The 12,913-nt window shown below is 41.0% G+C and overlaps 1 protein-coding gene across 1 annotated transcript in view; it reads right to left on the bottom strand.

Annotated features, from left to right (window-relative positions):
- fbn2b (fibrillin 2b) overlaps positions 1 to 12,913 on the bottom strand; it is a 141,446-nt gene that overhangs the window by 54,192 nt on the left and 74,341 nt on the right. The window contains exons 10-20 of the mRNA XM_054789607.1: positions 12,390 to 12,542; positions 11,851 to 12,111; positions 9,957 to 10,100; positions 9,680 to 9,799; positions 9,486 to 9,611; positions 7,420 to 7,542; positions 5,024 to 5,299; positions 4,887 to 4,940; positions 4,685 to 4,810; positions 2,545 to 2,670; positions 2,273 to 2,392 (exon numbers count right to left, since the gene is read on the bottom strand). Coding sequence (XP_054645582.1) covers positions 2,273 to 2,392; positions 2,545 to 2,670; positions 4,685 to 4,810; positions 4,887 to 4,940; positions 5,024 to 5,299; positions 7,420 to 7,542; positions 9,486 to 9,611; positions 9,680 to 9,799; positions 9,957 to 10,100; positions 11,851 to 12,111; positions 12,390 to 12,542 — 1,629 coding nt within the window. The remainder of the gene's footprint in view (positions 1 to 2,272; positions 2,393 to 2,544; positions 2,671 to 4,684; positions 4,811 to 4,886; positions 4,941 to 5,023; positions 5,300 to 7,419; positions 7,543 to 9,485; positions 9,612 to 9,679; positions 9,800 to 9,956; positions 10,101 to 11,850; positions 12,112 to 12,389; positions 12,543 to 12,913) is intronic.

Below are 12,913 nucleotides of genomic sequence, written 5' to 3'. Positions count from 1 at the left end.
ATACTCGTTAGTTGGGACATTGGTATGCTAAGGTACCATTGTATAAATGACAATAAAAAATACCGGCAGTGCTTCATTACCTTCTCGCTTCTCTCTGACAGCTCAACTGTACTCAATAGGAGATGCAAATAACGTTGGTCTTGTCGCGAGAGCCATCTGCCAGGGCTTTGAAGCCTTTTACCAATTTACCAGTCAAAATGCCCTTTTCGTTGTCCATTCCTGCACAGTATTCGCTCCTGCTTGTGGCTCCACAGTCACCGCTGCGTTTCGTCAGAATACGGTGTAGGCCGAGGGTCAAACAGGACATGTGCACGTTAATTGCGTGTCAAAAAAAAACATTTTCAACCAGTCTTGTTTTGTCAACAAAAACTCACACGCGACTATGTCACGTTTTAGCCATCAAAGAGCCATGTTCATCTCGTCGCCGTCTCGTTTCCATCGTGAAAAAAAAGCTTTGCCACAGACAAAATGCAGTCATCGCCGTCGTTGAGGAAAACAACACAAGTATTCCCAGCGCTTCACTTTTCTATGTGTTGTTACGTTACAGCCTTATTTCAAAACAAAATCAATTCATTTTTTGCTTCAAAATTTTGCACACGACACTCCATAATGACAACATGAAAACGCTATTTTTGAAATGTCTGCAAATGTATTAAAAATAAAAAACTAGTCAAAAAAAAAAATCCCATATTGTTACATTCTTCATGACTTTCGGTATGCAGGCACCTAAATCTTTTTCATTTAGCACCACTAGTAGTCAAATACGCTACAAATAACTGCTGTTTATGTACCAACCGTCTTTTTAGCAGTCCGGTTCAGTGACAGAATCTCCCAAAACAACGTCTGTGGTGAAATCTCTACTTTGGACTTTTTTAGCCCTTATTGCGTCACGGTTGAACAGCCAGCGCACATTCTTAGCAACAGTGACACCACAAGGACCCCCCCAACTCCAAACCACAGCGTATTTTCCCTTCTTTGCTGGGTGAGTGATGAGGTTTCAAATTAAAAGCAGAGATAAAGCACAGCAGGAAGAATTTATGGCCCCGTGATAGAAGGCAGCTCATGCAATATGCACGATGATGATATTCATTTATTCAGTGACTAATAATCTCCTACACTTCCAGCAACAAGCGATGGCCATAAAGTTACAAACCTCCAAACAAGTCAAGCCATGCATAGCATAAAGCAGGGGTGTCCAAAATGCGGCACGGGGGCCATTTGCTGGCCTGGAGAACATTCTAAAAATATAATTTAACAAGAAAACTAAGCAAGAATAAAGTGAAAATATTACGAGAAAAAAATTGTAATCTCACAAGAAAAAGTCATAGTTTTATGGGAATAAAGTCATAATATTATGAGGAAAAATAGCATCATTTTAGTGGCATAAAGTGGAAATATTAAAGAAAAATAATAAAAAATAAATAAATGAAAGTCGGAATATGATGAAAAAACAAAACAACGAATAAAGTTGTCATTTTTGGAAAGTTAGGTTGCAGAAAATGTTACCAGAATAAAGTAAAAATGTAAAAATTACGAGAAGAAAATTTACAAGAAGAAAGTTGAAATAGTGAGAAAATAAATTTAAAAAATCTGTAATTTTAGGAGAATAAAGTCAAAATATTGAAAGAAAAAAAGTTGTATTCTATCAAGAAGAAAAGTTTCAATTTTAGGAGAATAAACTCGTAATATTGTGAGGAAAATAATGTCATTTTAATAGTATAGAGTTGAAATATTAAAGAAAAAAATGTATTTTAAAGTGGTCATTTTATAAGCAACAAACAAAACAAAATAAAGTTGGGGAAAAAGTTATAATATGGGAATAAAGTCAAAATATTACGGGAATAAAAATTCCAAAGACTATTTAGGATAAAAGTTGAAATATTTGGAAGAAAACCCCCCAAAAAATCAGCCAAAATTGAGAGAGCGAAGTCGATACTAATAGCGGGCGTTTTCCCCAACAGTATATCACTTAGCTGAGATGCAGTTGTCATTTTTCAGTACGTGGCCCTGGCTGGAAAAAGGATGTACTACTTGAAACGTCCGTAATGTATGATTATGGAGGTGAAGCATGCAAATGTTCATCCATTAATAACCTTACAGACGCTTGGGGGGGTTGAGCGGCACAGTCAATTTGTCTCTTAGGGTAAAATCTACACTAATGAGTCTGATAGGACTAATTAATAGACTCCAAGGTTACTGTTTGGACTGAAAGCTACGCTAATAGTACGTTTGAGAGTAGAGTGTAGTACCGCTTGGCAGAAGCGTGTCTTACCCACGCAGATGGTGTTGGTAGAGTCCAGCTTGCTCCCGTGGGTGCACTCACAGTTGAAGGACCCGATCACGTTACGACACACCCCGTTGACGCACGGTTTCGAATCGCACTCGTTGATGTCTGGAACACAAACCAGCACCTGAGGCTCGTCCAAGTGGATCAACACATTTACAATGCAAACCTCATGATGACCTTCATTCAAAATGGATGGAAATCAGGATGCGGTGTGTGTGTGTGTGTGTGTGCGTGTGCGTGTGTGTGTGTGTGTTCACCTTCACATGTCTCTGAATCTGGCTTGAAGACAAAACCTTTCGGACAGGAGCATGTGTACGAGCCAGGAGTGTTTCTGCACAGGCCGTTGTCGCAAAGCAGACGGTTTACCAGACATTCATTGATGTCTGGAAGAGAAGTAAAACAAGTATTTTGAGAAAGTTTTAGTATTTGTTCCTGTCATTGCTTTTTTGCAGTATTATTCTAGTATTTGAAGACTTCCTGATGTAATGTGCGATAAATACCATCCACTAGTATATATCATATATGTGCAAACAATTGTGTGCATATTAATATCGAGTATGTACATTACATACCCTGTCTTTTATCGTCTGCCTCACGCTTGGGAGACTTAATGAAGGGATACAACAATTCATTAAAAAAAGACGACAGTGACGTTGTCCTTGCACGGTGTAGCACATAACTGGTTCTCTGTTTCTTTTCGTACGTATTAACAATTTTGGGGAGTGAGTACATAACCACGGAATGTGGTACTATAAAATGCCATAACACGGAACATCTAAATTGAAAACGCCATAATACGAAATGTTGTAACACGAACCGCTGTAGCATAGTATGTATTAGCATAGTAGCATTTCTAGCTGTTTTTATAGGTAGTAGATGCATATATATACATTAAGCACTATTATGCTAGGTTTTAGCATGCTAATGTTAGCATACTAGCATTTTTATCAATTTTCATGGGTAGACACATATAACCTCTGAGCTCTATCATGCTAGGTGTTAGCACGTTAGCCTTGTTAGCATGTTAACATTAGCATGGTAGCATTTTTAGCCATTTTCATAGCTACGTAGACACTTATACAAGTATAAACACTTACCACTATTATGCTAGGTGTTAGCATGCTAACATTAACCAACAAAAGACAAGACATGCAAATACAAAATGCTGTAACACACAACGCTGTAGCACAAAACGTTGCAACATGAAATGTCATAACATGAAATGTCATAACATGAAATGTTGTACCACAAAACAGCATAACACAAAATGTCGTACTATTAAACGCCATAACATGAAACAACTAAATACGAAACGCCATACCACACAACGCCGTACCACGAAAGATTGTAACACAAAACGTTGCAACAAATGTCATAACATGAAATGTCACAACATGAAATGTTGCAGCACAAAACAACATAACACAAAACATCGTACTACAAAACGGCATAAAATGAACCATCTAAATACGAAACGCTGTAACAGAATGTTGTAACACAAAACGATGCAACATGAAATGTCATATCACTACGTTTCACAACATGAAATGTCGTGAAACAGTCCGGAAACATCGTGAACAACAAACATGACATTCACACGTGATTCTATCATGTCGACAAAACAGCAGAACAAAAAATGTTTTATTATGAAACGTCATGACGTGAAACATCTAAATACAAAACACCGTAAAATGAAATGTAACACAAAAAAGGTTGCAACATGAAATGTCGTAACACGAAACAGCATGATACAAAACGCTGTACTACACAACTCCATAACACAAAATATCTAAATACAAAATGCCATAACACACGAAACGCTGCAACAAGAAATTTGCCACTTGAAATATCATAATGTAAAACAACATGAAACAGCATAACACAAAACCTCGTAATACGAAACGCCATATCACAAAATATCTAAATATGAAACACCATAACACGAAATGTTGTAACACAAAATGTTGCAACAGAAAATGTCATAACATGAAATGTTGCAACACAAAACAGCATAACACAAAACATTTCAATATGAAACATTGTAACACACAACGCCATAACACGAAACGCTTTAACACGAAATATTGCAAAATTAAATGTGATAACATGAAACGGCATAACACGAAACGCTGTAAAATGAAATGCCGTAAAACGAAATGCAGTAAAACGAAACTTCATGAAATGAACGCTGGTGCCTCAACACAGGAGCGTTATCCAGGTTTCGGAGACTGAATTCGACACTAAAACTGGCAAAACGCAACAAAATGGCGATCTGAAGAGCGTTCAGGTGTGTTCAAGTGTGAAAAAGCGTGCCCAGTACAAAGGCTGCGTACACGTCGGCAGGTGCGTGACATGTTTTAAGCTAGCTCTTCATCATAAATGTAAAAACTGACTCACCAACACAATTTTTGCCACTGGTGTCCGACTCGTAGCCGATGTTGCAGATGCAACGGTAACTTCCTCTCAGATTCTCGCATATGCCGTTCTGACAAATGTCCGGGTCCAGGGCGCACTCGTTGATGTCTGGGAAGAAGTCAGTGAAAATGGTTCAGTGATTCTTAGCGAACAAAGTGTTTCGCAGATGAAGCATCACGCTGACCTCTGCCATCCGCTGTGATGCCAATACCGCTACTGCACACGGCCTGGAACTCAGCTGCAAGACACAAAAGACAACAGGAATATCGCTAGCAACCTCCAAATGTAACCGTTGCAATTTGTGAGGTTACACGAAGCTACCTGAGTTTCTGGACGGGCACGGCTGGCACGGTTCTCCAAATCCGTGTTCAGGGTTGGCGCAGCAGCACTCGGACTTGGTCACCGCTCCGGGGAAGGGCCGCGAGCACGTGCCCATTTTAATGGCGCCGTAACATGTGGTCCGCATGTGCGTGTCCACGCACACTCTCCCGTCCACGTCGATCGCCAGGCCGGGCGGGCACTCGCAGCGGAAGGAGCCCTCAGAGTTGATGCAGCGGCCGTTCATGCAAATTCCGGGGGTCTGACACTCATCGATGTCTGGAGGAGGGGAGGAAAGACCATTAAAGACATTCCATCACATCACCCTCCAGTTACGTCTTTTTTGTCTTTTATGTCCAGCAACAACCATCCCGTGCTGGTTCATTATGACCCCATTGACGCCAGGACACACAACACCATAACACGAAACGCTGTAGCAAAACAATTTGCAACATGAAATGTCCGAACATGAAATGTCAGACACGAAACAGCATCACACAAAATGTCGTGCCACAAAACACCATAACAGGAACCATCTAAATACAAAACGCCGCCACACACAGCGCTGTAACACAACATGTTGGAACAGGAAACGCTGCAACACCAAACTTTGCAACAAGAAATGTCGCATGAAATGTTGCAACACAAAACAGCATAACACAAAATGTCATGCTACGAAACGCTGTTACACAGCCATAACATGAAACATCTAAATACGTAGAACCGTGACACACAACGGCACACCACGATACGATGTAACCCAAAATGTCCAAAAGAATTTAGAAAAAAGAAATGTCGCAACGTGAAACAGCATCAGGCAAAATGCCGTGCTACAAAACACCGTAACATAACATAACACCATCACAACACCATAACAGGAACCATCTAAATACAAAACGCCGTCACACACAAAGCTGTAACACAACGCATTGTAACAGGAAACGCTGGAACACAAAACTTTGCAACATGAAATATAACATGAAATGTTGCAACACAACACAGCATAACACAAAACATCATGCTAGGAAACGCTGTAACAACGCCATAACATGAAACATCTAAATACGAGGCGCCGTAACACACAACGCCGTACCACCAAGTGTTGTAACACAAACTGTTGCAACACGAAATGTCCCGATATGAAATGTCACAACAAGAAATCTTGTAACGTGAAACAGCATAACACAAAATGTCTTGCTACAAAACACCATAACATGAAACATCTAAATACAAAATGCCGTGACACACAACGCTTTAACACAAAACTTTGCAACATGAAATATAACATGAAATGTTGCAACACAACACAGCATAACACAAAACATCATGCTAGGAAACGCTGTAACAACGCCATAACATGAAACATCTAAATACGAGGCGCCGTAACACACAACGCCGTACCACCAAGTGTTGTAACACAAACTGTTGCAACACGAAATGTCCCGATATGAAATGTCACAACAAGAAATCTTGTAACGCGAAACAGCATAACACAAAATTTCTTGCTACAAAACACCATAACATGAAACATCTAAATACAAAATGCCGTGACACACAACGCTTTAACACAAAACTTTGCAACATGAAGTGCAATAACCTGAAATGTCCCAACATAAAATGTTGCAAAACAAAAGAGCATAACACAAAACATCGTACTACGAAACACCATGAAACGTTGTAACAACGCCAGAACATGAAACGTCCAAATACGACGCGTCATACACGCGCCATACCACGAAACGTTGCAACATAAAATGTCCCAACATGAAATGTCACAACACGAAACACAAAAAGTTGTACTACAAAATACCATAACAGGAAACAGCTAATTATGGAACGGCGTAACGCAAAATGATGCAACATGAACACTCATAATGTCATAATAATTGCTCATTATGACCCTATTGATCCCTGACCATAACACAAAATGTTGCGCTACAAAACACCATAACATGAAATGTCTAAATACACAACGCCGCACTGCAAAACGTTGTAACATGAAAGGTTGGTGGTTGACATGTTGGCCTCACAGTCAGGAGGTCAAGGGTTTGAATCTCTGGGTGGAGTCACCATTATCTTAAAATCTGTGTTGTAAAGCCGCCTATGTTGTTTGAGACACCTTCTTTCCCCCAGTTGCATCTCTCCGGGCCACTGGAGTGTGTGTGTGTGTGTGTGTGAGTGACAGGAAGAAAAGCTCTGATTCAATTAGTGAGACAATTCAATTAGTGTGTGAGTCTGTATTATGTCTTATTTTCTCTTATTTTTGTCTGCTATATTAGGAAAGCATAATACAAGCATCTGGAGGGTTCTAATAATGTTAAAAAGGTACTTTGAAGGTTGATTAAAAACGCAACAATAGTTTAATGTCAGAGATATTTTCTTGGTGTATGTGTACATACCAGTGCAGTAGCGTCCGTTGGGCGCGAGGGCAAAGCCGGGCTTGCAGATGCACTTAAAACTGCCGTCCTCGTTGATGCACATGCCGTTCAGACACATGTTGGTGGTGGCACATTCATCGTGATCTGCAGGACGAGGCCATGACGCCATGTAAATGTAAAAGATCTCGTGAACATGCTAAATGCTCGGAAGACAGAAATACACACATGCACCGGTAGCGTTATACGGGCGTGCACCCTTAGCAGTGTTGCCAACTTTGCATTAGAATTCGAACCTTTTTTCTTCAAAATAGCAACTAGCAACAAATCTGGCAACTTTTTCTTATTATTGGAGACTTTTGGAGAGTCCAACGTGAAAGCATCTTTCTGCAGTCGCTACCCCGTCCCCTTCGATGGCGTCTTAATCTTTTTATACAGCTCTGTGTCGGGGTTGAGCGCGTGTCGTGCAATTCTCTGCTGAAACACTACGGGTGGGGAGTTTCACTGGCTCACTGGCGTTTGACGAAGACTTGCATGTCGCTGACTCACGGGCACTCAAGGAAGACTCAAGTCTCACTGACTCATGGGTGCTGGTCGAAGACTCAATTTCCATGGACTCATGGGTGCTCGAGGAGGATTAGAGTTTCATGGACTCACAGGCGCTCTACAAAGACTCGAGGTTCACTGACTCATGGCCGCTCGATGAAGACTGTAATTTCCCTTGCTCGTGGGTGCTCAGCACAAACTAGAGTTTCAAACTCACAGGTGCTTGTCAAGGACTCGATTTTCACAGACTCACGGGTCCTCGAGACAGACTTTCACTGACTTTCGCTGACTCCCCAGTGTTCGAGGAAGACTCGAGTTTCACTGACTCACGAGCGCGCGACAAAAACTTGCGTGTCGCTGACTCACGGGCACCCGAGGAAGACTCTAGTTTCACTGTCTCATGGTCATTCGACAAATACTTGCGGTTCACTGACTGACAGACTCGCGGGTGCTTGTCAAAGACAAAATTTTCATAGACTCATGGGTGCTCAAGGAAGACTAGAGTTTCACAAACTCATGGGCGCTCAACAAAGGCTGTAAATTCCCTGTGGGTGCTCGACAAAAAGTAGAGGTTCACAAACTCACAAGTGTTCGTCAAGGACTCAATTTTCACAGACTCCCAGGTCCTCAAGACAGACTCGAGTTTCAGCTTCACTGACTCACAGGCGCGCGGCGAAGACTCGAGTTTCACTGACTCAAGAGCAGCAGATGAAGACTCCCATGTTGCTGACTCACGTCCGCTCAGGAAGGCTCAAGTTTCACTAACTCACGGGCGTTTGACGAATACTCAAGGTTCACTGACTCACAGACTCACGGGTACTCATGGAAGATTTAATTGCCACGGATTCATGGGTACTCGAGGAAGACTAGAGTTTCACAGACTCACAGGCGTTCAAGGAAGACTTGAGTTTCATTGAGTCGTGGGCGCTCGTCAAGGACTCAATTTTCACGAGCTCGCGCTTGCTCAAGGAAGACTCAAGTTTCACTGACTCACGGTTGCTCGAGGAAGACTTGAGTTTCACTGACTCACGGGTGCTCGAGGAACTCTTGACTTTTGCTGACTAGTTTCACAGACTCCCGGGTGCTCATCGAGGAGTCAATTTCCACAAATTCATGGGTGCTTGAGGAGGACTACAGTTTCACGGGCTCACAGGCGCTTGAGGAAGATTCAAGTTTAATTGACTCACGGGTGCTCGAGGAAGACTTCAGTTTCACTGACTCACGGGTGCTCGAGAAAGACTTGAGTTTCAGTGACTCACGGGCGGGTGCTCGTCGATCATCTACAGCTCGGCCACCGAAATTGTTGCGCGCGTGCCAGTTTCAGCACTTGAGTGACTCGAGCAAATCGAGTTCTGGATTCACTTCAGCGAGTGACTCATAAAAACTCGAGCCAGTTAACGAAATGGAGTTTCCCATCACTTCACACGACTAAGCGCAGGAAGTGGCAAATGATTTATTTCTATTTCGAGTCAACTTCGACTGCTACTTTCCTTCCGGATGAGTCGGCAACACTGACAGGAGCTGCCACTATTCCTTCTCCTTACCGATACAGTTCTTGCCATCGGGTGTGAGCTCAAAGCCAGCATTGCAGATACACTGGAAGCTTCCCTCTGTGTTGACGCAGCGGCCGTTGCGACACATCACCCCGTTGACGATACACTCATCAATATCTAAACACAGGAAGCAAAGACTTGACTGACACGTAATGTATGTACAAGTTTGTTTATGTCTGACATACCAATGCAGGCTTGCTTGGTGGGTGTTCCCTGGTAGCCCTCATGACATTTGCAGTGATATGACCCCGGAGTGTTGACACAGTCACCATTGATGCATGGATTACTCACACATTCATCCACATCTGCAGAAAGCAGCACACGTATTCATTTTTGCACATTTGTAAACGCAGCGTTTCCAGGTGTTGGCATGTTAATTCCGGAAAGTGTCAGAAGATGGCAGTGCAATGCTGTGGTATCAACACTACAGCAAAGGCGTGACGTGTGAAGTATGTTTCTTACCAATACACTCCCCGCGGACATCCTGCTTGTAGCCCATGTTGCACTCACAGCGGTAGCTTGTGGGTGTGGGAATGCAGCGACCATTCAGACACAGGTTGGTGAAGTGCTTGCAGATATCGATGGTGTCATTCACAGTAACAGTGCCTGGCGAGACACAAAGACACATAAAAGGCTCATTGAAGACACGCTCAAGTTTGCCCTTGTAAGCGTAGCGGTTCGCTTGGCTCCCTGTGATTGGCTGCCAGTCAGTCCAGGGTGTGGTTTGCCGGGGTAGGCTACAGCAGGGGTGTCCAAAGTGCGGCCTCTGGGCCATTTGCAGCCCGCAGCTTTATTTTTTTTATTAGCCAGTGGCACATTCTAAAAGTAAAATTTAACAAAAAAAAAAAAAAAACAAGAACAAAAATGGAAAACTCAGCAATATTTTCTGAGAAAAAAGTCAAAACAAAAGTTGTTGTCTAACAAGAAAAAGTCATAATTTCACGAGAACGTTAAAATACTATGAGGAAAAATAACAGCACTTTAGTAGCATACAGTTTAAATATTAAAATATGAATGTTATTTTTTTAAAGTAATATTATGAGAAACTTTTTCCAAAATTAGGTTGCGTAAAAAGTTATAATGTTACATGAATAAAGTCAAAATATTAAAAGAAAAAAGATGTGCTCTAACAAGAAAAATAGTTGCAATTTTAAAGAACAAACTCGTAATATTATCAGAAAAAATATAAATAAATACAAATAAATAAAAATAATACATTTTTGTGGCACAGAGTTAATATTTTAAAGAAAAAACTTTTTTTTTTTACAAGTGATAATAGTATAACAAAAAATACAAAAAATAATGTAATTTTTCAATTAGGTTGTGGAAAAAGGTAAAATATTAGGGGAATAAAGTAAAATATGATAGGAATAAAGTCACAATGTTACAAGAAAAAAATATATTTCCAAAGAAAGTTAAATATTTGAAATGAAAAAAAACAGAAGAAAAGGGAAAAAAAGTGTAATTTTTACAACAATCAAGTCAAAATATTAAACAAAAAAGTTGTATTCTTAGAAGAAAAAAATCACAATTTTACAAGAATAAACTTGCATAATCAGAAAAAATCCTGTCATCTTAGTGGCATAGAGCTGACATTTGAAAGAAAAAATATGCTGTTTTTAAAAAGTCCTAATATTATGAGAAAAAAAAAACAACGATGTTGTAATTTTTCAAATGGGTTGTGAAAAAAGGTATAGTATTACGGGAAGAAAGTAAAAATACTATAGGAATAAAGTCATACAGTTACAAGAAGAAAAAATTAGAAAAATTATTTCCAAAGAAAGTTGAAATATTTGGAAAATAACAAAAACAGCAGAAATGGAAAAGCAAAATATTAAAAGAAAAAAGTTGTGTTCTAACAAGAAAAAAAGTCACAATTTTATGACAGTAAAGTTGCAATATTATTTGGAAAAATATCACAACATTTTAGTGGCATCGAGTTGAAATATTAAAGAAAACACATGTTGTTTTTTAAAGGTTTTTTAAAACCCCCAAATTAATGTTGTAATTTTTAACTTAGGTTGTGAAAAAAGTATAGTATTACCGTAATAAATTAAAAATATTATAGGAATAAAGTTATAATGTTACAAGAAGAAATTATTTGGAAAATTAAAAAAAACAGCAGAAATGGGGAAAAAGAGCAATATCATTTATCATAGTAATACCCTTCTTCACCTGTATGACAAAGCTGAGATGCAGTTTCTTCTCGAAATACATCTTAGTGTATGCTTTACAAAATATCATCCATGCGTCCTCTTAATTGTTTTACTATGCGGCCCTCGCTTGAAAAAGTTTGGACACCCCTGGGCTCCAGGATTAGTGGTACAGAAATTGATGGATGGTAAGAGCAGCTTACCTATTGGATGGGTTATATGTCCTCCTCCATTGCCTCCAAAGGTTCCTCCGTTCCCGCCAAAGCCGCCTCCGTTCCCTCCAAAGCTGCCTCCGTTTCCTCCGAAGCCGCCTCCACCATTGCCGCCGATACCTCCGTTCCCGTTAGGCATACTGGGGAACTTGTACCCGTAGCCGTTGTTGTTGGGGAAGTGTCCATTGGGGTATCCGTTGGGGAGGCCGTGTCCCTGAGGAAGGCCCACGATGCACAAACGACGGAATTCATCTAGGAGATAGAGAAGCGAGCAACAGACAATCACCCGATGATACAATAAGCTGCCTCGTATGGATGGCACGGGACAGCAATTTGTGGAGGGTTTTGCATCGGCCAATGATTCCGTTATGTATTACAGTGAAAACTCTTATCCACAAATAAGGGCAGACTTGACAGGACACAGAGGTTCAGCCGTGTTGGAGGTCTGTGATCTGGTGTGTGTGGAAGCTTTTAGTGGAACAAAATCATCCAAAGTGTTGTGGAAAGCCATTATTTGCAGTGACGCTCACCAGAGCCTCTCACTGGGCACATCTCGGGGATCTGCCCCAAAGCCCAACAGCGGCCAGTGTCGCAGCAACATTGCATCTTGGTGAACTGGCCCGTCTGCTCTGCTGCACATCGACCGTTGGCCAGGGCAGAGAAACAGGTGCCCACGCGCTGGTCTGCAAGACAATTGGACACATTCAACTGTTTCATTTCATCATATGGGTTAATGCTGGGACAACATGAGTAGAACTTCTTGCATTTCATCAACATACAAAAGTTGCAGGTGCTAAATTATTCTAGTACAGTGTTCCCCCGCTCCATCTCGGTTCACCTTTCGAAGACTCGCTGTTTCACTGATTTTTTTTTTGTGCAATTTTAGTGCTTTTTTAAAAAATGTTTTTCCAGCGTATGAACGCCGTCACAGGCCGAGCCTGGCCCTTTAAGAAGAATTGCATTGTGGGAAGTTGACTGTTGTAGTTCTGTGCTTAGCACCAGGTGGTCTCTCTCTTTTCCCTCTCTCTTCTGTCTGCACCGCCCATTGTCTTCT

The sequence above is a fragment of the Dunckerocampus dactyliophorus genome, chromosome 10 (assembly GCF_027744805.1).
Source record: "Dunckerocampus dactyliophorus isolate RoL2022-P2 chromosome 10, RoL_Ddac_1.1, whole genome shotgun sequence".
NCBI classification, from domain to species: Eukaryota; Metazoa; Chordata; class Actinopteri; order Syngnathiformes; family Syngnathidae; genus Dunckerocampus; species Dunckerocampus dactyliophorus.
Note: the sequence above shows the minus strand (reverse complement) of the source record. Positions and strands in the feature narration are given on the sequence as shown.